The 25,394-nt window shown below is 44.7% G+C and overlaps 2 protein-coding genes across 4 annotated transcripts in view; one reads left to right on the top strand and one right to left on the bottom strand.

Annotated features, from left to right (window-relative positions):
* Positions 1 to 4,533, bottom strand: part of npr2 (natriuretic peptide receptor 2) — a 44,474-nt gene extending 39,941 nt beyond the window's left edge. For both annotated transcript variants that reach the window (XM_029252872.1, XM_029252873.1), the window contains exon 1: positions 3,496 to 4,533. In XM_029252872.1, coding sequence (XP_029108705.1) covers positions 3,496 to 4,201 — 706 coding nt within the window. In that variant the 5' untranslated portion in view covers positions 4,202 to 4,533. The remainder of the gene's footprint in view (positions 1 to 3,495) is intronic.
* Positions 4,534 to 12,316: 7,783 nt separating this feature from the next.
* fer (fer (fps/fes related) tyrosine kinase) overlaps positions 12,317 to 25,394 on the top strand; it is a 43,149-nt gene continuing 30,071 nt past the window's right edge. The window contains exons 1-4 of one of the 2 annotated variants that reach the window (XM_018744818.1): positions 12,317 to 12,369; positions 14,803 to 15,642; positions 23,389 to 23,664; positions 25,198 to 25,371. In XM_018744818.1, coding sequence (XP_018600334.1) covers positions 23,455 to 23,664; positions 25,198 to 25,371 — 384 coding nt within the window. In that variant the 5' untranslated portion in view covers positions 12,317 to 12,369; positions 14,803 to 15,642; positions 23,389 to 23,454. Of the gene's footprint in view, positions 12,370 to 14,611; positions 15,643 to 23,388; positions 23,665 to 25,197; positions 25,372 to 25,394 lie in introns of those variants that run through there. The other variant, XM_018744819.2, reaches the window with a different exon arrangement.

Here is a 25,394-nt window from a genome sequence, read left to right on the forward strand (position 1 = left end):
AAACAAACCAGACAGCTGTACTAGAGGCACAAAAAGCAGTACTGAAGCATGAAAATGTTATGTTCCTGTTATCACATCTAAATTCTAGGAACATATTCCACTGCAATGCCTTTACATGTTTTCACATAATCATGAAGGTATTATTTTGAAAATAAATATTATCTGAGCTCTGTGAAGAGGTCCTAAATACTGAATACTTAAAACCACACCAATGGTAATAACAGCAACCCTTAAATAACACAGCAATGAAATGTTTTGTGAACAACTGCAGCAGCCACTAAGGACAATCTTCCCTGCACGTTAAAGAGAATTTTAGTTGGAAATTGGTTGTTTTAACTTGCCTTTGCGTGGAAGTAATGCGCCCGTAATTAAATCCCGTTCATTGTTCCCGTAACTATTAAGTAATTCGGAATTAATTTTTCTGTCACTAATACTTGTCGCTTGTACTTTCACTGACTATTAGCCTGTACTAAAATTTAGCTAAACACATGTACTTCTCATTAACTCGGAATTTCTCATTAAGCTGGAAGTTTACTAGAGGGCCTGCCTGTTCAGACAAGGTGGTAAATCCCTATTAAGAAATCAAAGGCAGGAAACAGACCTGGGGGTGGGCTGCACGAGGATGCTGTAACCATGCAAAAAGAAAACGCTCTCGAGATTTTTTATGCTTCGGGCTAAAACCAGTTCATCCTTCTTTGGTTAAATGTCACCCAAAATCCTCCTTTAAAGTTTCAGGCTGATATCTCTGTCTCTGAAAGTATGTACCACACAAATAAATGTGTTGGCAGCAGTAATCCTGGCTTCCCACATTCCCTGTCTGCATTTGTGTGTCACTCTTTGTATGTGTCCTTGTACGTATTACAGATTACACGCTCAGAATAAATATGGACACGCCGTAGCTCTGGAAGCTATTTTCTGTAAGAGAAAATCAGTATGCTGAATTTATTCAGTAAGATTTCAGCACACAGATGTACTCATTTTCTCACGCTCCTGTGCCAGACACTCTGATCTTCCAGATCGAATACCTTTTCTCCAGGGTACGACAGAAGAGTCTCTCCTGCTACGTAAACTGCCAGCCCTTTCGTCCTGAAGGCCAGTTCACGTACCAGCATTATACTTCGGTACAGATGTAACGCGCAAAGAGCGAAGATTAGACCGTACGTCTCGCACTGCTGTACAACGGGTAGCTGACGGTAAGGATTGTTCACAATAAGAGGTATTAAGTTGCATGTTTCTTAATTTACTCTTCATTTTACTGTATTTTCAGTAAAGAGCATGCGCTGCCACAGAGGACAGTTCTCCCGAAAATTCACGGCCGATAATGAAATTTACTAGGAACTGGAGCGCTGTTATTGGAAATTACTTCCTCCTGGGGAAGATGGAATGCTGCATCATGCCAGCGACAGCGTGCTTAGTAATGGAATGACTGGACCATTTCCAAACACCCCAGCGCATCACAATAGATCAGTCAAGAAATACCGCGTCTGGAAGCCGGCATGCCTTTGAGGCCAACAGGTTACCGTCACACGAGCGAACGCGGCAAGGACGTGACGAGGACGGCCCATACCGTCCTGCCACATGTCACCAGAGCTCGGGGCTCTTGCTCTTGGAGCAGCGGTACCCATAAGAGCAGCTGTTTGCTATTGTTATTGTTTTCATCGGCTCCAACGCTCCGTGCTACAATAGGAGGCGTCCTTCTCTCCTCTCGGCAGGCGGTGGAGGACACCTTCAGCCCAAAGAGTGCTTTCCTAATGACACTGCGCTGGTATTGCTCAAAAAAAGATTACTTGCGATTAATGTAACAACATGTGGAAATGCCGAGCTATCGGACGAAAGCTTGATATATGTGTTGAATAGACGGTTCCTTCTTCAAAAGCTCCTGAATGCAGAGCGAGGGCCCTCCCGTTGTACCTCACACCTCACTACTTCCAGTTCTACTTCCAACTGCACGAGGGAGTAAAATGCCACATTCTTTTAGTTCATAATATTAATAATACTACTACTAATAAACATTAGTATTATTATTATTAGTATCATTATTACTGTAATGACTAAATCAAAAACAAATGTAAAATCAGTGACAAATTAGACCATTTCTGGATCTGGATACCTCATTTTGCAATTTTACAATGTCGCTTTTGTAATAACTTATTCAAAACAGCCACAGCCATACAGCAATTAACTATTAGAAATTATACACATTATGATGGTTCCAATATGCTACACGTTTTGAATACTAAAGTTACACTGCATATACAGTTTTATCAGTTTCGATTGTGTGCTTTTCGGTTTTCCTATCGAAGTTTCAAACTTTAGCCAAAAGGAGTATTAAGTGCTTACAGTCGAAAAATACAGGCCAACAACGAAAGGGTGTCGCGATTTTACCGACTTAATTAGTCCAACAATTACCACTACAGTCCAAAATTACACATTTAAAAAAATTAAAACTGTTTTCACTGAAGTGTCAAACTCATTTTTTTGCGTGACGCTAACTGTCACTTTGTCGGGATCGTGTGTTTGTACTAAAACAAATATATCATACTTCCTGAGGTAAAATCGATTCCAAACTTATTAACAGTTTATAACTCAGATGAAGTAATCTATTTTGTTTCATTAGCCGGGTAGGCTCCGGTTCCCCGTGACCCCGTATGGGACAAGCGGTTCTGAAAATGTGTGTGTGTGTGTGTATATATATACATATTTATTATACGATATATAGTACACACAGTATTGTCAAATAATAGTTTCTACATCATTTTGAAAGCAGGGTTAAGAAGCAGTACACGCGATTTTAAATATTCCACCACACGAATTCCTTAAACTTTAAAGTGGTATATAACTTATTAATCATTAATGGAAAAGCAACAGATGTATGATGATGTATCTGTGAAAATGTATGAATAATGATGGGGCACATCTGTGGCCCGTTTTCTCCACGGGAGCCACGATAAATGTCCACTGAGGAGACAAAACGAAGCAGCAGATGGTGCGAATCAACCATAAGCCCAAGAGCCTCTTGAAGAGAGGCTCACACTGAACTCGTACGATTTTGACAGGTTCCAGTTAAAAGTAACTGTCGCGGTTCCTCATTTATTTTGCTTTCAGTAAAAACCTCCATGAGGAATCACGTTTTGATAGTGGAGAGAAATGCGAGCACCCATTAATAACTGTACCGCGAAAAAAGCAAACAGACGGCCAACGCATGCGTGCGTTCCCTTATTACTATTATCATTAAAGTTTCCGCCTACTAAATAAACATAAAGGTGTGTTCCCACGCGTGAAATAAACGTTTAAGGTGACTTTCCACGCGAATACTCTTCGGGAAGAACTTTCGCGCTGTTTTTTCGTCTTATTTATTTATTTTTTTTTTTTGCGGGGGGGTGGGGGGAGACCCTGTTAATCCTTCGCTGAAGCTCGCGGCAGCGCCGCGCGAGCGCCCGCGCGGGAAAAAGGGGGAACGGGCGCCGAAAGTTCACGCGCGCCGCGCGCACTTACTTCGTCCGTTCTCCTTAATGTGAGTTATGATCTCTTTGTAATCGACGTTCTCGGTTCCGCCGTACGGGAACGCTTGCACCGTGATGTTCTCCTGGGTGAGAAAGGTGTAAATGCCCTCGGAGAGAAAGTAATAGGGCCGGTCGTCCGTCTTCAAGTCGAGGAAGATGAGCACGGCCCTCGAGGTCCAGTTGAAGTGCGAGTGCAGCTCGAAGGCGAACTCGCCCAGTTTGGTGGTGGAGGGCCCCGTCCGCACCACCGTCCGGTACTCCTTCTTCTGGTCGAAGCCGTACGCCGGGGCGCCGGCCGTTATCAGCGGCAGCTTCCAGTGGGTCGCGAACCTGCCGACCGAAGCCACCGAGTACACGCAGCCGGGCCCGAAGAAGGCGTCCGGCTTGTTGTAGAGCGTGTCTACGGCGATGATCTGCGCGCGCGTCTCGGAGCAGCCGCTGCCCTGGTCCTCCGTGCTCATCTTGAGCAGGTTCACCGCGTAGCCCCTCAGCAGCAGGCGGTTCTTCTGCACGTCCTCGTGCGCCATGCGGATGGCCGGGAAGACGCGCGCCAGAGCCCACGGGTACTTGTTGTAGTTGTCGGGCAGCATCACGGCCACCGTGATGTTCGGGGCCGCCTCCGTCCTCGGACACCTGGCCAGGGCGAAGCAGGCGAGCGCGAGCAGCACGCTGCGCCCCGCTTCCACGGCGTGTCCCATCGCGCCGCTTCGGTTCGGGAGGCCCGCGAAGGTGCGCGCACCTGGAGAACGGGACGGCGAGGGGAGCGGCTGTGAGCGCGTGTCTCTGCTCTCTACATTGAGCGAACTCGGGAGAGGAAGAAAGCAACCGGCAAGAGAGCGGGAGGGAATCAATAAAGAAGTTTCTCGGTGTTCGTCAGTGCTGTACAGCCGGTGCGCCGAGCGCGCGGCCGACCGAGCCCATCGCGTCGCGTGCCGCTGCCGAGCCCCTCCTGCGCGCGTCTGACAGCATCCATCCAGATGACTTCAACTTAAAGCATCGGTGGAACCTCCAGCTCAGCCCCCCCTCCTCCCCCGGACGTCATATGGTACATGGAGCCTCCTACGGACTGTTAGCGCCACCTGCAGTGAGGTGCGCAAGAACGCGCGACTCCCTTCGATTTCAGGACGGAGCTGATCCTCACCTAGTCCGCATCGGGTCTCAGCAGCAGGCACATCAGGCTAATGTCCAGCGTACAGCAACATAACACTGTAGCACCGTTAGTGTAAACACTTTCCTGCCCTGTGTGGTTCTTTCGGGGACAGATAAAGCTTTCATTCATAGGCCTAGGTCGCATTGATTGGAGGAAGGCAATAACACACACACACACACACACACACACACTTTCTGAACGCTTGTCCCATACAGGGTCACGGGGAACCGGAGCCTGACCCGGCAACTCAGGGCATAAGGCTGGAGGGGGAGGGGACACACCCAGGACGGGACGCCAGTCCGTCACAAGGCACCCCAAGCGGGACTGGAACCCCAGACCCACCGGAGAGCAGGACCCGGTCCAACCCACTGCGCCACCACACCCCCCAAGGCAATAATAATAATCATAATAATAATGTGTAATAGCTTTTACTTTGTCTTCAACATGTAGGACCATAATGTGGAAAAGTAAATGCACACTATGATTCGGCAGCTTGCGCAACACCCTTTCTTCACTTGAAATGGTCCTCTTTGAATTTATCAGCCTCCTGCCCACCTCTCCTTAAAGAACTGCTTCAGCTCGCTGTTTGAGGGAATTTGTTTTCAAATAACAAAACATATGTGATCTCAAACAGTTGCTGCTGCTCCTCACTTTGGCAAGTTTCGGAGTCACTGGTGCTAAATATGGCATACATACTTTTGCTTGAGCTATTTAAAATATTTAAATTTGTAAAAGGTACTACTACATCCTTGAGCAATGCTTGAATCAACATCTCTCAGGTAATAAATCCTTCTCCTCAACCAACAGGCGACCCACTGGCCCAATCCATGATCTCTAATAATTACAATAGTAACTAAGATATTTTGTGAAGGTGTAAAATTTGTGTCCATGTCCAAACCTTACAGTGTCAGGTGGTAGTAGCAAGGTGAGTGCTACTTAATTGCAGAAGGTCTTCAGTTTCTCTCTCTCACACACACACACACACACACACACACACACTTTCTGAACCGCTTGTCCCATACGGGGTCGCGGGGAACCGGAGCCTAACCCGGCAACTAAGGGCGTAAGGCCGGAGGGGGAGGGGACACACCCAGGACGGGACGCCAGTCCATCGCAAGGCACCCCAAGCGGGACTCGAACCCCAGACCCACTGGAGAGAGGGACCTGGTCCAACCCACTGCACCACCATGCCCCCCCATCTGTTCTGAACAACTTGTTTGGAAATTCCTTGTTGTATAAATGGATAAGTCATTGTAAAGTTGATTATCTAACATTGTAGGTTGCATTGAAAAATGCTGTCCGGTAAACAAAAACTAATAATAAATATCTGTGGCCAGTATGGTGGAAAGCCAGAGGTTTCCAGCGTACTTAGCTTTTATAGAATAAATTCAGAAATGTCTTGAAGCCACAAGGAAAACAAGTGGCCAAATAGACTTTAAACGGAAATTTCCGTGCTCTACATTTATTCTTTATGTTAGGTCCATTCGTAAATGTAACCCAAACAGGCTTTTTATTGCTATATAACAACAGCAAAATTTGAAACATTTTTCTGTGCAGTTGCACAATGAATAGCAAAACAGAACTAAATACAAATCTCCAATATAATATTTCAGTGTGAAATGCATGCAGAAACAATGTGTAAAAAAGAAAGTGCACCCCATGTTTCAGCAGCATGCAAAACCCCTTTTACTTACATTTATTTAATTAGCAGATGCTTTTTTCTCCAAAGCAACTTCAGATAAACTCTATGAAGTGTTATCAGCCCACACACCTTATTCACCAAGGTGACTTACAGTGCTAGATACACTACTTACAATGGGCCACTTATTCATACATTAGTGGAACACACTCTCTCTGTCACTCACACACTCTGGGCAAACCTGAACAGCGTTTAGACTGTGGGGGAAAAACCGGAGCACGCAGAGAACATGCAAACTCCACACAGACTGCGCGGGGATCGAACCCACATCTTCTCACACTACCCAGGTGCTATAAGACAGGAACACTACTTGCTGTACTAACCTTTTTTAAACTTGAAGTAGTCCTCTTCTGTATGAGTTTGTCCTCTTCTGTATGAGTTTGTCAATCTCTGACACCCCGTTTATGTGGCCATCTATTGTAAAATAGGTGGAAGGAGCAGGTTGCCAGTAGGTGTGGAACTATGATGTCTGTCTAAAGGTCCAATAAATTTGTCGGTTTGTGATTGTTTTGATTTGTTTCTGCACCGTCCTACTGTACTATTAATGCTACATTTTATCACTGCAATTCAGAAAATACAGTGGTCATACTTTTAGAACAGGAATACAAAATTATCTACTGCACTGCTTCTACAGCAGAGAGAAAGTCAGTTCTTGCTGCTTGGGGTACAGTATGTTCTGTCAGGCTTAGGCAGCTCCAGTTAGGGTGTTTTTTATGTATTATTAAATGTGGTCTGTGGCACGTAGCCACATCTGACCATGCCCTGACACCCCGACACTGACACGACCACCCAACCTCGTACCTGGCAACCTGTCTTGGTAACAGCTAACATAAGAAACAATAGCTAACAATGCTGACATGTCTAGGTGCCATTGGCTATGATTGGTTGTTCTGTTGAATTTTACCATGACTCCCCCAATTTAAGCCCCTCCTATCCACAGTGAGAGGACCTTGCCCAGCCTAAAAAAAAAGGTGCAGTTAAACAAAGATATCTGAATCCGCGTCCTCTTGCCCCAACGAACCGGTACAGTTGGTGCATGGACATTCCTCTGAGCTGAGCTTCCTACCAGTTCTCTGGGTTCCTCCCACATTCTGAAGAAACGCTGTTCCTAAACTCTACAAGGAAGTGATGAAAGAGGACAGATGGGCAGATGGATGGACGAGTGGTTGTCTTCCACTTGGCCAATACAACTGAAGATAAGGTGCTAATTGTAAAGTAATAAAGTGTTTGTCATATAGCTGTTTTTGCAATATGACAATAACAGCCTTTTTCAGGACTAGAATCCTTTGGGTATTCCTCGTTAGTTTTTTCCTTTCTATGGTAATATGATTACATCCATACAATTTCAATTACACTTTTCCTAAGCAAGGTTGCGGTGATCTGGAGCCAGAAGTATTAGGCGCCAGGCCAATGGGGATACGCCTTGGACAGAACGCCAGTCCTTCATCGGGTAGCCACTCACACACACAAGTCATTCACACACTACGGGCAAGTTAATGTCACCAGTCTCCCTGAACTGCATGTCCTTGGAATGTGGTAGGAAACCAGAGCACCAGGAGGAATCCCATGTGTAGAGAACATGCAGACTCCACACAGACTGAGTGGGGATCAAAGCTACAGTCTCTTAGCAAGGCAGCACTACTCACTGCCCCACCATGCCACCCAGTATGCTTATATCCATCCAATCCCTCTAACTTCAAAAACTACTTGTCCCGATCAGGGTCACAGTGAACCGGAACCAATCCTAGAATCACTGGGCACGAGGCTGAGAAGGGGTACAACCTGGATGGGACACCAGTCCGTCACAGGGTAGCCACACAGGCACACACTCACTCATCCATTCTCACACTGTATCAAATTAGACTCGTGTGAACCAAAATATGTGCAAATGATTAAAACCACATTAGAGAGTAACTCGGAGGGCACTACTTCAAACTGAACATCAGAAATCTGTGGTCTGGTGTGGTCAGAGGTATGTAGCTACATCATGCTAAGATCAAAAGAGGTCTCTGAGGCCCTCAGAAGAAAGAAGAAAGATGGTTGATTCTCGTGAGTATGGGAAGGGTTTTCAAGCCTTTTCCAAGCAATTTGCAGTCAATCGCTCCAATGTCCAAAGATCAGCTACATATGAAGAACATTTTAAACCACTGGTGAACCACTACCCAAGCCAAGTTATACCACTTCATTGAGACCAAGAGCTGACTGAAAGATGCTGCAGGAAGTCTCCAAGAACCCCAGGATAACATCAGAAGATTTTAAGGTAAGTCTTGCCTCAGTCAATGTCAAAGTCCACGAGTCAACTATCCAAAAGTGACTTTGCCCGACGTGCAAGGTCTCAAAAAACAAATATATCCACAAGTGAAATTTGGCAGACAACACCGAGGAGAAGATTAGGATTATTGAAACAAAGTACTCTGGACAGATGAGACAAAGGTACAGCTGTTTGGCTACAATGCCAGACATCATGCTCGGCGAAAACAAAAATTGCCTTTGACTAAAAGAACTTCATAGCACATGTGAAGCATGATGGTGATTGAAGCATTATGGTTTGGAGCTGCTTTCTGCCTCCAGGCGTGGTCAGGGCCTGGTCATCTTGCCATCATAGAGTCAACCATGAATTTCCACATTGTACTACAGAGTACCTGAGGAAAAATGTGAGGCCACCTGTCAATGAGCTGAAGCTGAACTATAAGTGGATCTTTTAGCAAGACAATGATCAAAAGCACTCCAGCGAATCCAAAAAAGAATGGCTCACAAAAAAAGAAATGGAGGGTCATGGAATGGCCACCTCAAAGCTCAGGTGTTAACCCTACACAAGAGCTGGCTGTGGGGGACTTGAAGAAAGCAGTACATGCAAGAAAGTCCTCAAACATCACACACTTGAAGGAATTCTGTAACACTCAGCAGGGTCCCCATGAGTGATCATGCCACCTACTGCTGGATGTGAGCAGCAGACACCCTGTGACATGGTGCAGCGGCAGGACACCTCACAGGTGAGTCACCTGAACATCGCCCATCGGGTGCTGTTCCACACGGGAGACCTGAACAGTGCGCATACACTCAATCTGTTTGCTCTCGGTGTGGGCGTGTGTATGTTTTTCCTCTAGCCCTTTGTTTCTTCCGTAAACACGAATGACTGAATTCTGCTTTTAGAATTAAGCTTTAGACCAGCTAGTTATATACCAGATCATTGTAATCATTATAGTCTGTTATAATCATAGATCCGTTTTAATCAAAACGATCAATTTCAAATCACAGTCAACAGGTTCCTACAAGATCGTATTTTTATCCAACTATTGCAACGCTTCAGGGCCTGTGATGGGAACTGACTTGGTATGTAGCGCCACCCAGTGCATCACAGCCCACAATACAGTTGTGTAGATACGGTGTTTACTGTGTTGAGGGACCACAGTGCAGTAGGGCGGAGTGCAGCATCCAGAGCTCCTCAGCTCAGGTCACCGCAGGCACCATTCGTACATTCGAACAAGTGTGTTCTCCCTGCTTCACGTGTGAAATAACACAGAAGGTGACTGCGTTTCGAGTAATTATTTCCTCATTTTCATTGAAACATTTCAACGAAGCAAGAGCTAAGGTTAAAATTAGTCTGGTCTAAAATAAGCATATATCTAAGTCCCTGTGTGTTTTATGTTTAACTGCAAAAAAAAAAAAAAAATCATGCCATCGATGAAGATGAATCAGAAGGCTGTTGTCCAGTAATGTTCTGAGCACTCCCGGGACAGGGGCGGCACGACACATCCCCAAAGCATCCTCCCAGGTGAAGTATGAACCAAGTGCAGCCTCAGAAGGGTTAGTGGTTGCAAAGGGAATTGACTCTTTCTCAGAACATTATAGTGACTTTTGCTAGTCATTGCTCACCCACTGACTCATAGCACTCATCTTCTGTTCCTCTTAATGCAGCAGAACCAAAACCAGCTGTATGCAGACAGTAGGCTCGTCCAGGGTAATTTAAAAAAAAAAAAAAATCTGGCAGAAGGTTAAAATAAATCTATTCGCCCATGAATCAAATGCAGTTTTGCAGCTTTCTGCAAGCCAGAAGCTCTTGTTGTGTTGAGGCTGCTCTTGTAGCTCGGTTCACTGGGGGAACTGGGTGTGAATGTTTCCCAAATCCTCTGTTTATACCACAGCAACCATTATAAGAGCAGTGGCTGCTGATCTCATGTAACACTAGTTTGTCTATACTGAACCCAATACGTAGTCATTCCAGATCGCTTTATTACTTCTGGCACATCGAACAGCACATAGGATTGTTTAAATGAACGGGAACTGTGACCAGTTACAAGTTCAAATCCCAAGACACAACTCTAGAAACACTGAATAAGAGACTTTATAAGTGTACAAGCAAATACAAATACCTTCAACTCTGAAATGCAAGTTACTCACAAAAAACATCTGGCCAAGCAAATCAATGAACGCAGAGAAAAAAATCCCAACAAAGTACAACTCCTCTCATTTCCAGTCTGTGGACTGCTAGTCCTCTTTTTCTTTTTTTGTTTAAATTGAAGACACGTGTCTTCATCTGTTGCAATAGGGACAACGCAAATCTGTGCGTCATTAAAAAAGGGCATCGGGTTATTAACTTTATCCCTGGTGCGGGCAACGTAGAGAAGGAGATGCACCTACCAAAAAAAAAAGTCAAAAAGTGTTCTTATGAAGTTTGCTCTATGAAAACGGAACCACACGATCATGTTTTTGTCTGATTCAAAAATTAATATTTGATCCGCGTGACAATTCATAGGAATTCTGAGATCCCTTCTGGAATTTATCACATAGTGCTATGTGATCACATCTGTGATATACTGCAATCTGTTGATTTTCTGCTCTTGCTCCATGCATGTGAACACGTGCAATTTTTTTTTGGGGGGGGGGGGCGTACTGTCTATGCCTCTGTTGCTGTGGCTCAGTGCTGTTCATGAGACTAATTTAAAAAAGAAAGAGGTCAGGATTATAGGTTTGATTTTGCCCTCGGAGCACATTTTAGTCCATACTTGCAAAGTCATGATCTCCAGACCATCCTACGTACAGTAGCCACTGTCGGAGGCTTCGATCCGAAGAGATGTTGCTGCAGTGCTTTTGTGGTGGTTGAAAAATGATTCCGTCACGCAGACGGCTATTCCAGAAGACAGCTGAGAATATGCAGCGAGAATGAATGCAAGGACACTCCCTGCTGTTGTATGTGTCCAATGTTGAGTCTGAGTGTGTCAGTGCTGAGAGGGATGTGGCAAAAGTATCACCAAGTCGAGGGACCAAGCCACATTCACCACTCACAGAAGGCTCTTCTTCGCCACATGCTTGACATTTCACGGACCAAATGATGGACGGAGAAGCGAGAAGTGCGCTAGCCGGTATATTTACAGTACATTTACTTCGATTCGTTCGGCAGAAAATGTTTTCCGAACTGTTTAACAACCCAAAGACAACAAGAACTGCATTCAACGGCGGACAATTCGGTTATAGCCATGCACTCAGCTTTCTTGTGTGTTGTTAATGTGGAACTTGTTCCCAAATTGCTAATAAACAGAATGAAGTAATGTGACAACTTTTGAATGTTGCACATAATGTGTCTTTGCCTGTTTTACACGGGTTTCAGTACAATGCAAAATGGGTATGGGGGGGGGGGGGGGGGGGGCTGCAGGGTTAGATAGCGTTCCAAGGGTTCAGGGTCATGCACTGCGAGACACTGTCAAGAGGGCAGCCAGCTGTTTGCTCAGGGTTCATTTCCTTTTTTTGGGGGGTATTTACATCTTGGAATTAAGAGCAAGAACCAATAGCCCATTATTTCATTCTCTGGGTTGTCCTCAGTTTTTGTATTTGAGTGCATAATTACTTCCCTTTCTTTATTTAAAGGAGCATTGAGGTCAAAGCTACACACTTGAGGAGTTGCAGTTGTTGGTCAGAGCTGAAGATCCAGCTGAAGTGGAAGAAAGCAGGAATCAACATTGCACCACACCAAACCTCATGGTTCAGAGGAGATGCGTGGAATTCATAGACATGACAAGGTGGGGTAGTGTTCCCCTCATATTTACATTTATTCGCTTAGCGGACACTTTTCTCCAAAGCGACTTACAATGAACTCTATGTAGTGTTACCAGCCCACATACCTTATTCGCAAAGGTGACTTACTTACTGCTAGATACACTACTTACAATGGGTCACTCATCCATACATCAGTGGAACACACACTCTCTGCGTCACTCACACACTATGGGGGGAACAGGAACAGCATGTCTTTGAAGTGTGGGAGGAAACCAGAGCACCCGGAGGAAACCCACAGAGACCCAGGGAGAACATGCAAACTGCACACAGACTGAGCAGGGATTGAACCCACGTCCTCTCACACCACCCCGGCGCTGTGAGACAGCAGCGCTACTCGGCTCACAAGTTATTACATCACTGCTGCAATGCATGGTTGTTTCTAAGTTTACTGAGTTCACTCACAATGCGGAGGCAGCTGTTTTAATGTTATTCAACGTAGTCTCACGTTTAAATCCAATTATGGTATGAGCTCTCATTTCAGTAGGGGTTGCATATATTTTCAAAAGACATTCTTAAAAATGATACATTATAATAAGACAATGTTTAGGATTCTGTGACTTGAAGATGGGCAAAAAGACCAGCTTTTTTAACCCCTGATGTTACGGCTTTAAAATGCACAAACATTTCAGATACTGGCTATGTAAGTAAACCCGGAAAAGTATGCTATACAAAAAAATGGCAAAAGGGGCAAGTTTGAGTACTCATCATTCCCTCCTATTACTTTCCTTCTTGAAAATCTGCCCACCAAGACAATCACCATAAAAAGAAGTTTACCATTAAAGGGAAAAATAATGAGCCACAAAAAAGCTTCACCAATTTTTTTTGCCAAAAAAAAAAGCAAAATTCCCGCCTTATCTTTTAAACACGGGGGAAGTTCAGCAGTGTTCTGGACCATATGTAATGCTATTTACAGTCACTGTGGTCATGTAAAGATTTTGCATTGCTGTTCTGTTGCATTTTGTTTCTATTTAAGTGTGTAGTTATGCATCTATGAACATGCATTACTGCAATAATCACTGGCGGGGATTTGTGTTGACCATATAACCCCCGTACATTTCAGCGTGCTTACACGTTTTAAGCTGTAGGGATGTCCTACATTGTGCTTGTGCGTGATGCCATCAGCAGGGCAATAAAGCAAGCCCGTCCCACTCTGCATGTGCTTTCGGACCAACTCCTGGACCGTGAGGGCTCTTCCCTGGCCGGATCGGCAAACGTGGCGCCGCCAGCCACCACGCAGTTCCCCACAGTCGGACTTCAGGCCGCTCCGCCGTCCGAGTCCCGCTTGTAGAGTCCCAGCTGGCCGAGCGTTAGAACGGATAGAGTCGAGAAGGTGTGGGATGGATGCGCGAGCTTGCCGTTGTGTGCACGGAGGAACGTCTCTGGCCGCAGCCTGGAGTGCATCCGGCCAGCTTGGTGTTCCTCCTCAGGTCTCTGCTCTGGAAGGAATGTCACTCGAAATTGTCTCGCAGGATTTATCCCAAGGTACTCTGGCAGCTACTCTACCTGCCAGTGCTTGTTGCGGACATCAGAACCGATATGGGTTTTGGGCTGTTCGAAGACGTGGAGACAATATAGTAGTTATATGTATCCTTTGCATATGTATATTGTATATACAGTATATATAGTGGAGCTGTGCTGAGGCAGCTGGTAGCATAGTGTTTAGAGCTGGTGCCTTTGCAGTCAAAGCTTGTAGGTTTAAATCCCACCACCAACAGTAGTACCCTTGAGCAAGGTACTTACCCTAAATTGCTCCAGTAAAATTACCCAGCTGTAAAAATGGGTAAATAATCGTAAGTTGCTTTGCGGAGAAAAACGTCAGCTAAATGTAGACGGTTTAAGCGTCTGATGCATTGTGAATTGTTGTTGCACTGTTGGGTCATTGGACTAGGTATTGAATATGGGGAGTAATAGTAATACTTGGTTGCCTACCGCCTTTATGTCTTCTGTTGCATCTCCTGTCCTCTGTGAAATTTGGATGTGTGTGTATTTTACAAAGAACATAAGGTCTGTACCTGTGCTGTTAGAGACTGTCGGTTGGATTGTAATTGTTGTGTATGAAGCCTTTGTTGAATTATTATTAAGATGTTGGTTGTAGACTGGATTTGTTCTAGTGGTTGGTTGTGGTATATGATTATATAAAATATCTTTGTTGAATGTTAGTTATTAAGATGTTAATTAGATTCGCATTGATGTATGAAACATCGTTTTTTTTTTTTACTTTATGCTTATTCTTAGTTTTATGGAGGAGGACCATCCTTTGAAAGAGATTAGGTGATTTCACATTTTTAGCGATACGGTCATTTTGTGTACAAATGTCTGTTGTGAAGACAGAAACGTTTATTTATTTAGCTGATGCTTTTATCCAAAGCAACTTAGACGACTTTTTCTATTTACAGTTGGAGCAATGGAGCAATCTCAGGTAAGTAGAGTTCAGAGGCACTACAGCCAGGTGGGATTCGAACCCGTGACCTTTGGGTGCAAACGCATCCATCACCGTCTCCTGACACAGTTTGGTTTTCAAGTGTTTTAAATTGTTACCGCTTCTAGTTGACGTACGTCGTACGTTAATTGTACTGTAATTGCAGTAAGCGCAGAATGACACCATATCCCAGAAGAGAAAGAGAGAAACGCGCTAAGCCGCAGCGCCCTTCAGGAAGAACGGAGGGACCAGGCGACGCGCTCTTCCGCAAACCATCCAAATGCGCGCGCTGTGCGCGAGAGAATGAGCTCGTTAGCGCGCGCACCTTGGCTACACTCCCCCGCTCTCTCTCTCTCTCTCTTTCTCTCTCACGCTCGTGTAGTACTTCAGCAGGCCGTGCGCTCGACGTCACTGTCCCACGCAGCCGATCCCGAAACGGAAACCCCTCCCGACGGTGGAGTCCGGGACCCCGCAGCCCAGGAACCCGTCGGGCCCGGAGCAGGGAAGCGGAGAGCAGCGTCCAGCGAATACAAACAAGGCTCCAGTAGGAGAGAAGACCTCGGGGAAAGGCGCCGACACACGACAAATAAATAAATATAATTGACCCCCGCTCCTCCTCCCCGACAGCAGCGGCTGAACATCCTGGAAAATCCTGCGCCGCCGGTTAATGGACGACGTCCACTCTGCCCACCTTGCTCACAGATTTTCCTGCGATTGAAAGAGGTGTCCGACATTAGGCTCGGCGCTAGCCGTCGACTAGCTGGCAGCGGGACCGGAGCGCTCCTCCTCATGCTCTCCTCCTGGGTGTCGCTCAGCGGTAAGAGGGCGGCCACGGCTCAGCACTGGCGTCGCTCTGTCTGTGTCTGTGTGTCTCCGGCCCGGGGAAAGGTGTTGGTGGAAGTTGTGCTCCGCTCCGCTCGGCTCGTCTCAGTTCGGCTCGGCTCGGCTTGCCATGTCGGCGCTCGCTCGGCTCGCTGCTGGTAGCGCGTTAGCTCGCTGCTATCCTCCTCCTTCCTATGCTATCTATCTATGCTATGGGCGCGCGCCTTGGGGCTCCCGCCGCCAGATCATGATTCATGGCTGGAAAACAGTTAATGTGACAGTCGGGAACTGCGGCGCCGCTTGAGCACGTAACGTTTTGCACATTTTTTGATTAGAAAACAGAAGTATTTTTAATCTTATTTTGCGTGCGGTGCGGGGTCAGAAGGGACACGAACTGCTCAGCTGTGCCAAAACACGCCAGGAGGGACGGATAAAACGTAAAAAAAAAAAAAAAAAAAAAAAAAAAGACAGATTTTTGTCTCTTCTAACTCAGCAGTACACGACATGATTATGAATGTTTTAGTCTTTTTTTCCACCTCGGATACATTTAAAATCTTTTTTTTTTTTTTTTTTTCCCCCCCCCCTCTTCCCAAGAAGAATGCCGTGCACGCCTCCGTCATTCTCATTGTGTGCGTTATTAAGCGACCGGAAAACTGTGATCGAGGTGTTTGGTTAAAAAAAAAAAAAAAAAAAAAAAAAACGAGACGACAAAATTTAATGTCCGATTTCTTATTGTTGATGGAAATGGTGTGATTTTGGGCACTGGTCGTCGCGGTGTTTTTGTGAGGTTGCCGCCGGGTCTTCGGAGGTGTTGCAGCAGTCAGTGCCGCCGCTGTGTGATGCGAGTCCCCACTCCCGTCACTCACTGCCGAGTTCGTTCGGCTCGGGCGAGAAAACACACAGATGCTCGCTCTCTCTCTCTCACACACACACACACACACACACACACACACACACAGAGCTCCCGGAACTCAGTCCGGGACCCCCCTCCTCGGAGCTGTGCGTCTCATCTCTGCACTTTTCGCTCCGACTCGGCTCATTTCCATAACCGCCACACACACTACACTACTCCATTGCCGTTTTGGGAATTTTGCTGAGAAGTTGTTCTGTTGTTTTAAAAAAAAAAACTTAAATTCGGTTGGAGACTGGGATGTAAGAAAGATCACAAGACTCGTTTTCACAGTGTTGCCGTTCTGCGATTTTCTAAACATATCTGGTTTTTACCCTATAATAGATTTCTTTGACGTGTTCTTCTTATTTATTTATTTATTTATTTTATCTATCTATCAATCAGACGCTTTTGTCCAAAGCGACTTCCAATGAACTCTGTGTGCTGTTATCAGCCCACACACCTTATAATTATTCATCAAGGTGACTTGCACTGCTAGAGACACTACTTGCACTGGGTCACTCATCCATACATCAGTGGAACACACACTTTGTCACTCGCACACTATGGGGGAGCCTAACGGCATGTCTTCGGACTGTGGGAGGAAACCAGAGCACCCGGAGGAAGCCCACACATACACGGGGAGAACATGCGAACTCCACACAGACTGAGCGGGGGGTCGAACCCACGTCCTCTCGCGCCACCCAGGTGCCGTGAGACAGCAGCGCTGCTTGTCTTGAGAAAGAGACGTACCTCTAGCGAAAACTACCCAAAGGCAGCAACTGTAACTCCTACACAAGTTCAAGTTGTTTTTATTGTCATTCCTCTATACAGCCTGTGTACAGTGGAATGAAATGTTGTTTCTCCAGATCCCGTGGTGCAACACGGAACGTAGCACAAGAGAGTAAATAAATACACAGGAGAAGGCGTAGACTACTGTAACTAGTTATAAGAGCTAGCGATTATGCTGTGGGGTTCAAATACAGATTTTTCTACGCAGACTTATGCTTCTTTATGTTGAAAACATCTCATTTCCCTGCTTGATGTGCTCTGAAATATTTTGTTGTAATTTGTACTTGAATGAAGAGATCCAGGAATTTTGGAGGAGACTGGTGGTTATTTAGTCAATCATGTAGTCATTGAAAAGTGACTGGAAATTTTATTCTAATTTTCATATTTTGTTTGTTATGTAATGAATCTTAACTGAGTTCATGTAGTGTTTGTGCTGAATGACCTATATTCCTTTAAGTTTTTTGAAGATTATCTTCCATATGGGAGCAGTTGGTAGCGTAGTAGCTAGAGCGGCTGCCCTTGGATCCAAAGGTTGCCGGTTCAAATCCCACCTCCATCCGTGATACCCTTGAACAAGGTACCTTGCCTAAATTGCCCCAGTAAAATTACCAGGCTGTGTAAATAATTGCGAGTTGCTTAACGTCGTCAGTCACTTTGGAGACGTGTGAGCTAAATGAATAAATTTGAATGGTGTGCTTAAAAAATGTGCTGCGACAGTACGTGAAGAAGACCCCATTATTAAATCATCTTCGCATTTTATAGAGGAAAAAAAACTTAACTTAAACAATCAGTAAAATGATAAATATTAACCCTGTCTTGACTAGTGTCTGTCTTTTGGACAGTTCAGCAGGCTGAAAAAGTTGACATGGATGTTACATCCTGACTTTTAGCTCTGAATTTCTGACTTGCACTCTGAAGTCAGGATTTTGGCAAACGTTGTGACGGCAGCCATCCGATTAGCTTTTCCCCAGCCACGTGCACTTTTTTCCAGCGGATATTTTGAAAAGTGTACTTCCAGTACTGATATACACTGGTAAACTGTGCTGTACACTGGTAAACAAGGTTTCACCTCATAAATGTCCGAAAGCGATAGCCTCTCCAGCGACATAGGTTACTAAAAGAATAAGGACATTCCTCTGAGAGGCTGTTCAGATGTGGTATTCAAAGCGCCGTACCCCCACAGAGCCGTTGTGTAGCACACAGCAAACCCTTGTTGCGCTAAACTCCCACTGATGTGTCCCTCTGTCTCCCTAATTGCATAAATGTGTGAGGGGGATTATGGAAGAGCTGAAGGTCACGATAAGTTATGACCTTACTTGCCCAGAGTCTCCACTATTATGATTAAAAGTTGCAGATGTCAGGACACAGAAGTCAGTTGTCATCTTAAACATCAGGAGACCAAAAAGTAGTCTGTGTGTGTGTGTGTGTGTGTGTGTGTGTGTGTTTTTCCCTGCAGTGTGCTTGCGGTTTGTCCAAATCCTCTCCTGGTCTTGTTCTTCCTTGGACAAACTTCATGGGGCACTAAGTGTTGTTAGCGTTACCAGTAACTGATTGATTGAATGAATTCCATATAATACACTGTATGTAATGTTTGTTTCCAGAGTTTTACTGTGTGATCATGTGGGTTGCTGGAGCTCTGTTTGGGTTCCCCCCCTCCCCTTCTCTTTCAGATGCTATTTGAGGAGAAAGCAGAATGTAAGCGATAAGCACGATGAAAACGATTCTCACAATGGCGACGCGCCTGTGTCATTCAGAGGAGAACTTTGCAGACCGGCGCTTCTGTTATTGTTCTATTTTTACAGCGTTCGAGGAAAATTTGCACAGCTGCTGAATTCTCCGAAGGGGTGCTAGCCTTGTAAAGCTGTGACGCTGCCCCCCTGCCCCAACCGGAGAATTACTGTGCTTCTAGAATCATGGAGCTCGAAGCAGTTTTGTTTTCTGGAATTCGAGTGGGATAAACACGGGCGACCTGCTCGCACCGCAAGCAACGTGGAAAGTGATGTTTGTCTCAAGTTTTAAAAAGAACCTGTTTGTGCCTCTTTTAAGAGTTGTATTGTTTTCCCCACAGCAAAGCAAAGGATGCCCTGAAATATTTTTAAACGCCTCCTTATTTGAGGCGTACGGTGGCCCTCTGAAGGCCGAGACCCAGCTCCTCGGGTTGCGGTTGAGCTCTGAGATGTCATTCGGTGTTTGTATCTCCGAGCCAGATAGCTGCAGGCGGGGAGGCAACTGCCTTTGCTCCGTCCCAGGAGGGTCCTGTCAGCCGGGGCATGACAGCTGTCCGCTGTGAGTTTACCGTGTTGGCCTTTCGCGGTCCTGTCTCGGCTGCAGCCGGTGTTTAGCCTGAAAAATTGTACGGATTCTTTCAGAGCGTCTTTGGTGTTATGGGCGTTCGCCTTGCAACGGTGAAAATCGGAAGAACTACCGTAGACTTGAGGGCTGGAAATTTCTCGCCTAATTTCGCACGTCCTCGATGTAGATGCGCATCAGCTCTCCTACCTGCGAAGTGGCTTTCCGCTCCACCTAGCTCCCGCCTAAAGCAGGCTTATGAAGAGGTTTCAGGTGAAATGTTGGCTCCTTTGTCTGTGCGTTTGTGTGAGTGAGCGTGTGGGACTGCCCTGTGGCATCCCGTCCAGGGTGTACCCTACGTCACACTGCACTTCTCGCATTGACTCTGAAGCGACGTGACTTCGGACTGATGTTTCAGGTGAACGCGCGAAAGTTATCCCTTTGATGCTTAGGACAGGTAATTTTACTGCTCGTTTACTTTTGTTTCTGTTTCCTTCTTTCACGTTTTCCCTCAGTTGATTAAGCTGCAGTGAAGCCTTAAATGCAGAGCAACACGTTACCATGTTGCTCGAATGTAAAACATATTACGTTTAAAAAAAAAAAAACGCGCGCACACACATTTCTAGTTATAGTGGTATAAGCAGGGATTTAGTTTGCAACTTGCTCGCTTTTGGAGGTTCAGCCATTTATGAAGAGTGGGGGGGTGGTGGAAAGTGAAGGCACAATACTGTTTACAGCTTCCTTTTCCTGAAGCCCTATTTCTGGGAAGCTGAACAGTGCATGATATTATGCTTTCGTTTGTCAGCTAAGAAGCCAAGAAAGGTGTTCAACAATGAGGATGGAAAAATATGGAGAGTGCAACAAAAATTCACGTCACTAATTGCATGATGTCCTGAATATATAGTTGAAAGGGCACCGAAAAAGTTTTTGATATGAATAAACCTTAGTGCGGTGGCTGCGAATGTTGAAAAGACAACAGTGGGATAGAAAATGTGGTTTCCAGGTAGGATTTTTCTACCTGGTTTTGCCCTGACCCTTGTGAAGAGCCGTCCGTCAAGCAGATTAGCAGAGAAGACCACAGTGAGAGGCAAATGCGACGTTATGGATGAACAAAGAATTGAAGCCACATAAACACGTGTATGACGGGGGAAATGTTGGCTGTTGTGTTGGTGCCTAGTCCATCTTTTTTTTTTTTTTTTTTTTTTTTTTTTTTTTTTTTTTTTTTTCCTCTCCTCTTCTCCTCCCCTTCTCTCGTCATCGACCCTGTGATTTGCAAGAAACACGACGCAAGACTTCACTGTTTGAGGTTTACATACTGAAATGATACCGGTATTTTTAAAATGCTGCATTTTAGTAACGTTTTTAAAATTTTGTTCAGTATTGAAGGATGAACCAGCATTAGAAAGTCAGCATTTGTATGGGTGGACCATCTAGAACCATGCTGACCGTATTTCTTTTGCTTTTTTTTTTTTTTTGTTTCTGTTGTAGACAGTTATAACCAAGGATATGATTCACACTTTTCCTTGTGTTACTTTGGTACTCAAGTCCTCAAACCAACAATCTGCAAATGTTCTTTCCACAAATTAGTTCCTCTTTGCTCGTCTGCTGGTACCTGTCATGGGGTCATACCCAGAGGATGTTGCTACAGGTCTTTGGCATGAGGTTTTTTTATGGAACTATTCAGATTTTATGTAACATCTCTATTAGGGTGCAATTTTGTAGCGCTATTCAGAAATGAGGTAGGCTTGCATTACCTGCAGAATTCAATGAATTTTGTTGGTGCGATGTTGTCAGTAAGGGTTAAGCAGGATACTGGATATACAAGTGGAGAGTTGGAGACCACAACTGAAAACATTTGTCTTTATTTTTTGACAGTTGCCCTGTTAAATAGTGACCGTGTGAGATCTGGCTTCAAACACCAGGATGTTTAACACACATCAGTCTCTTACAGTTTGGCGCACACTACAGTTCTTGAAGGAAGAACACACGTATGATTTGAAAATATGTTCAAACTATTAGTACAGAGCTATCTCGGTTACAGTGGATAAAATATCTTGTGATAAGAGGCATCTTATTCTTCAGGCAGCTTTGTAGGCAAGGGGTGCAGTCACTGTGGTCTGCTGACTTTTTTTTTTTTTTTTGTGTAAGAGGCTCTCTTTCCTGTAAAGATGTATTTAGTCCCTTTAAACCACAGGTGACAAAACTAAAACGATAATTTTAATAGTTTTTAAAAAAGAGAACTTGTTTTATAATGACGTTTATACTTTGCTTGTCAAACACATTTGGAACGAGAAGTGCAAGCTTTGTTTTGCTAGTGTTTTGCATAATGCTGCTTGGTTATTTTAGGAACGTACAGTATATATGCTGCTGATTGACGGTATCTCCGCCTTGTTCGCTGCTGGTGAGTGGTTGCCGTTGGTATGCATGGTGTCTCCACCATGGCTAACACTCATGCTTCAGTCTGACTCATCTTTAAAAAACCCTTTGTTTGGTAATCTGATTGCTGATGGTATAAAAATGAGAAGCATGAACCCTCCTGGCTGACGGGTCTCTCCGGTTTACATGAAAGCCGCATACTTAAGACGACGATGACCTCGCGTGACTGCTCTTTTTTTTTCTTCCACACCTTATGCCATTAATGCTTTAACACTAAATGCATATTTTCACCATACTCGCTAAATGGCCATATGCATGTTTGTTTTCGCAAGAGGAGAAAACTTCCAAAATGTGTCCTACTCTTAACTTGCCTTTTCCTGGATATTTTTCTCCGGCTGTACTTCAGTGCCAAGCTAAGAGCTTCATTGCTTTGGTCAACATTTTGCAGCTAAGGTTGTCTCAGCTGGGTTTTTTTCGCCCTTGTTGAAACAAGCATGAAGTTGAGAGTCACACATTTCACCCCCCCACCACCCCACTCCCTGACCAGCCACTGGGCTTGCAGGTCGTTGTAAGGGAGGCAGCTCTACACAGCTCTTTCTTTTCAATGAGAAGAACCCCTATTCAAAAATTACTGTCAGAAGCTTGCTTTTTTTTTTTTTTTTTTTTTTGCCTGTGTCATTGTCCCTTGAACCTTGTATTTCTCATACTGTCCAGCTTTTCTGAGCTAGAAAGAGTTTATACATGAACAGCAGTTTCACTGCAGAGAAACTAATTGTTCTAGTCTGTGCTACATGCTAGAGTTGGACCAGAAATCTGTTTGTTACATGGTTTGTTGATAAATTCACTTTTTCAATAAGTCCAAACTCACTGTCAATAAATTAACATTATCCAGATGTACCTGAAGTAATGGGTTACGTGAAAATCTTAAACATTTAACTATAATAAAGCTATAAAATACTTATTTTAACTGAGCTCGCTACAGTAAAATTAAAACTTTACAAATGACCGAAAAGGGAAATACTTTGTCACAAAACTGCTGTTCAATGCCAGTTGTTGACTTAATCATCCCATAAACATGTGATCACCATCACTCACAAATACCAGACACAAACTGTAAACACTGTGGAAGTGAAATGAATTAATCCAGCTCTGCAGCCCCATTAGTTTTGAGTGCAGTTTACTGCTGGTTAACAGCTGGATGCAGAGCTGCAGAATGCTTTCACTCCACATAAGACTCACATTTTAGCAATGTATGTGAAGGCAATATGATGGCCTGGTAGTGATAACCTGATGGTAAAAACTTGAGCCTGTGTACTGAATGTAGTTGGGGGGGGGGGAGTGTATGAAAACATGTAACATAGCTTTATGTGCTTTGCTTCCTTTTATTCCGATTAGTTTAAGGACATGCGGACCTGAAGATTTCCCCTGTTTTCCCTGAACACGGCACACTTTTGAGAGAAGATGGGCTTTGGACGTGATTTGCGCAATTCCCATGAGGGCCTGGTGAAGCTGCAGGACTGGGAGCTGAAGCTGCTGGAGACAGTGAAGCGCTTCATGACGCTGCGGGTGAAGAGCGACAAGGAGTATGCGTCTCTGTTGCTCAACATCAGCCAGAATGTGGACAGGCACGACAGCGTCGGACAGGTGGACCACGTCAGCAACGTTTCCAAGGTGAGCCTCCCACCTTACCATGCAGCTGCCTGTCGCTAGTAGTACTAAACCACTGGCCTAACAACTAGTTTTAACTTAATTCTGAGCATTTTAGGTTGTACAGGTATCCCAGAAAGGTTGGATTTGCAAGCGGCAGAGAATTTACAAGATCTTATGGGTGGTTTCAGACTACTAGATGTCATTTAGCATCAGAACATGCTGTATTTTAAGTGATTTCTAAATCTGTGTGCGTCTCTGTCTGTATTCATAAGCTCAAAAAGACAGCTGTGTAGCGTAGTGGTTAGAGCTGCTGCCTTTAGACCCAAAGGTTGCAGGTTTGAATCTCACCTCCAACTGTAATACCCTTGAGCAAGGTACTTACCCTAAATTTCTCCAGCTGTGCAAATGGGTAAATAAGTAACTTAACATTAAGTCAATTTGGAGAAAAGCATCAGCTAAATGAATAAATGCAAGTGTGTTTGTTCTAAATCTTTCTTTCTGAGCCAAAACATGGAAAACCGGTATCATAAAACATACAGTATAAGTTATGGTATTTAAAAGTACTGGAGCCAAAGGCTGCTTTCGTCAAGAGCTCCAAGTTCTGGATCTGAGGAGAGTTGTTTCAGATATCAGTGGTGTTTTGGCCAGTGTGCTTTGAATACTTAAACTGGCTGGGGGGGGGGGGCTATCTCTTCTCACAAGAATGTTAGTCATGTCTCATCAGACTTTCTCTGCCTTTTGTTGGATCACAGCCCCTTTTAGCACCTCGCTTGTCTGTTTCTAGTACAGAGGCTTTTGATCTTGACACCGGATGTTCTGTGGTCTTGGTAAGCGACCCTGAGGACAGCTGAAATTTTTTGCTCCATCTTAAAAAAATTTCTTCAATAATGTTTTGGGCCCAGTGAGACATTGCCAAATTCTGTGCCTCATAGTATGGAGCTGGGTTCGAAATCCAGCTGTATCATGCCTTCCCTCTAGCAGCCCCTACATGAGCAATTAGGGCAGTTTGGATGCGGTCCAGGGAGCAGGCCTATGACACAAAGCTCTTGCACCCTCATGGTACAAATAAGCTAAGAGCCTTTAAACCACCAAGGCTGCAAGACACTTACTCTATGTCTGAGGATCAAATACCTCTATGTGTCCTTTGAACCATAAGTGCACAAAACGGATGAAAATGCACACTCCTGTTGGATTCCGTAATCTTTCGCTGTGCAGTTTGGTGCTCTTGAATTCTTTTCCTTGGACATTTTTGTCAGAAACACAGGAAATCGTATACCTGTTGTGTAATTTCTTCTGGTTGAGGTTGTTGGTTTTTTTTTTTTTTTTTTTTTAAATATAATTCATAGGGATGTGTTGTTTTGAATAGTGTTCACTAAAGTAAAACCAAACTGTTTGCCTTTTTCTCAATATAAATAAACACAGTATGGATGGAAAAAAATAAAGCTGTATAGAGGCACAAGAGGCATACAAATGTGTTGCACATGCGGCTTGTTGCGCGGCAGCTTTGTCATCTCATTTCCCGAGAAGAGACTGATCTCCTGGATCTGTCCCCAGTCCTGGGCCAGCCTAGTACAGCAAACGGAGCAGTTGAGCAAGATCATGAAGTCCCACGCTGAAGACCTGAACTCGGGTCCGCTGCACCGGCTCAGTATGATGATCAAGGACAAGCAGCAGGTGAAGAAAAGCTACCAGAGTATCCACCAGCAGATTGAGTCAGAGATGAATAAGGTGTGTACTTTCATCTGTTCAAA

This window comes from Scleropages formosus, chromosome 6, assembly GCF_900964775.1.
Source record: "Scleropages formosus chromosome 6, fSclFor1.1, whole genome shotgun sequence".
In the NCBI taxonomy this organism is placed as follows: Eukaryota; Metazoa; Chordata; class Actinopteri; order Osteoglossiformes; family Osteoglossidae; genus Scleropages; species Scleropages formosus.